We start from the raw sequence: 2,552 nt of genomic DNA, 5'->3' as shown, positions 1-2,552 counted from the left end.
AAGCTGGGGGAGCGGGCAGCCCTGGGGAAATACTGGTGTTGGCGAGAAGAATTGAAAGAAACTAGTGGGTGGCGAGAGGCAGGAACGGAGACGCTCCGCTGAGAGAGGAGTAAAAGCAGGAAAGCAAAGACAAACTACGAGAAGAAACAAAGTAATAAAGAAAAGGGGAAGAGAGGAGAGAAAGTGATTCCTCCGAGAAAGAAGAAAGCGAAGGAGAGGGAATACGGAAGGACTCCATTGATGAGAGAGAGGAGTTGAAAGACACCCCCCCCGAGAGACACCAAACAGACTGACTCTAAAACTCTCTCTCTCTTTGTCACACCACAAGGATTTGATGCCCCTCAGCCTGCTCACTTCTGTGTGTTCATGTTTCCCACAGGTTTCTCTTCCCCCAACCCCCCAGCTGCAGCCCAGGAGGTCAGACCTGCCACTGATGGTAATACCAGCAGCAGCTCCTCCTGCAAGAAGAGAAAGTTAAATAACAGCAGCAACAGCAATTCTGAAAGAGAAGAATTTGATTCCATTTCTTCCTGCGCCTCTTCTCCTTCCAAAAACACCTCCTCATCATCTTCCTCTGTCATCACCACCTCCTCGTGCTCCTCCTCAGGGGTTGCCTCCTCTAACCATCACCTCCAGAAGAAGCTGCGCTTTGAGGACTCCGTGGATTTTATTGGACTAGATGTGAAGATGGCTGAAGAGTCGTCTTCCTCCTCCTCTCCTGCTGCCTCTTCTCAACAACAGCACCAACAACAGCTCAAAAATAAAAGCCTTTTAATTTCATCAGTGGCTGTGGGGCACCATGCAAATGGCCTGACCAAAGCCGCCTCCTCTACTGTTTCCAGTTTCGCCAACAGTAAGCCTGGCTCCGCTAAGAAATTAGTGATCAAGAACTTTAAAGGTAACAGGCCATAATTTGTCACAACCTATGGGGAGTCGATGCTCAACTTTGTGTTTTGTTTTCAACATGAGAACTGGTTGGCTTTCAGATAGTTCCAAGTTTTACAGGAAATGCTTTTCTGTAGTGAACGTTTCTGTACTTATATAAAGGGGGAATCATGTTTTATGATGCATACTTGCTCAGTCATGTATACATCCTGAGCTACACTTTGCTGCTTGGGATTATTTTTCGGACTCCTTTCAGTCTGTCTCTTGAGAAGGCCTTAACTTCTATGTTAAGTGAAAGGTTTTACTACATAAGCGTGTAAATTGCCTTTCTTCAGACTTTTAACGTTTGATATGTTTAATATCTCTTTTCTAGTAATCCTGATTCAGAGCTTAGTATGTATTTTACACCAGTTTATGCTAAGTCTTTGCACAGAATACGTTTGTTTAATTTGAGCCTGAATCTATATGTCTTGCCTCTATCCATGTTGTCTGCTAATAGGTTAATCTGCCTGTGCTTAGTTTTAAATGTTGAAACTAAGGTGATTATCAGGCTATTACAGTGGATTTCCTTTCTGGTTTCACAACTTGCCTTTAAAGTAGGTAGTTCAGATTTTTCTGAGCATTTTCCTTGCAATATCGTTGCTGTAATTTTTATTATTTAACTCTTTAATGTCTTTTCTCCATCGTAACATAGTTTCATGTTACAAGCTTATGTTATTTTATAAATGCTCTCAAAAGCTGTGTTTGAGATTCTCGAGTATAGTTACTAGAGACCCACTGAAGCAGAGAAATAAAACTTGTCTACTGTGATGCTGCTTCAGTTTCTGGCAAACAAAACCAAATAGCTGTAGGCAGAAAGCTTAGCTAAAATTCTATCATTTTTTTTTCCCCTATAAAAATAGATAAATCGAGGCCTTTTCTCATTTCTTGCCTCTTGCTATCTTCTAAAATAGTCCAATAGCTTGCCTTCTTGGGTTGTTTTTCTTTTTCCCCATGTGTTTGGGGTCGGGAGGGGTAAAAGATATTACTGATGTTAAAACTAATTTCTAAATACACAATTGATACGAATATTCTGTAGAGAGATCGCAGAAGGATTAGGATTATTTTAGCCACTGGAATGATTTACAGCAATTCACAATCACAGTGTAACTTTTTGCTTTAAGGTCCTGCTAATTCTCAAAAATGTTCTCTGCCCGTCATGTCATCATCAGTCAAATTAAATGATTATTTTAAATTTTATACTTACGATGCATGATAGTGAGAAATAAATGCCACTCTTCTGTTGCTTGTACACTGTTATCTTTAAGGGAAGTCCACTTTTCATGTTCAAAATACTGGTTAAATGTCATGGGTTGCATGGTGCTGTGATCATCATTGCTTGTAAGTTGATATTTGAATGACTTGCTTAAAAAGGGTGTCTCAAGAATCTGCCAGCTTTGCTTTTTATTTACTCTGAGATGCTAAACTGAATAATAATCTTAAGATTATCGTCTTTATCTTAGTGTCATAGCAATAACATCCTTTACAGCTTAAATAACTTCCTAAAATCAGCATCTTGTTTTTACTGCTGAGTAGCATACTCATTAGTTGCTAGTGAAAATAGGTGAATCTCACTTCTACTTAGTTCTCTCTAAATTCTTGTGATACAGCTAATGTTGAGATATTGC

At 39.8% G+C, this 2,552-nt stretch overlaps 1 protein-coding gene across 1 annotated transcript in view; it reads left to right on the top strand.

The window, feature by feature from the left end:
• The first annotated feature begins 237 nt into the window (after positions 1-237).
• CUL4B (cullin 4B) overlaps positions 238-2,552 on the top strand; it is a 22,480-nt gene continuing 20,165 nt past the window's right edge. Inside the window, exon 1 of the mRNA XM_009706819.1 lies at positions 238-898. Coding sequence (XP_009705121.1) covers positions 367-898 — 532 coding nt within the window. The 5' untranslated portion in view covers positions 238-366. The remainder of the gene's footprint in view (positions 899-2,552) is intronic.

This window comes from Cariama cristata, unplaced genomic scaffold, assembly GCF_000690535.1.
Source record: "Cariama cristata isolate BGI_N322 unplaced genomic scaffold, ASM69053v1 scaffold40088, whole genome shotgun sequence".
Classification (NCBI taxonomy): Eukaryota; Metazoa; Chordata; class Aves; order Cariamiformes; family Cariamidae; genus Cariama; species Cariama cristata.
The sequence above is the reverse complement of the archived record's forward strand: the minus strand, read 5'-3'. Positions and strand labels throughout refer to the sequence as shown.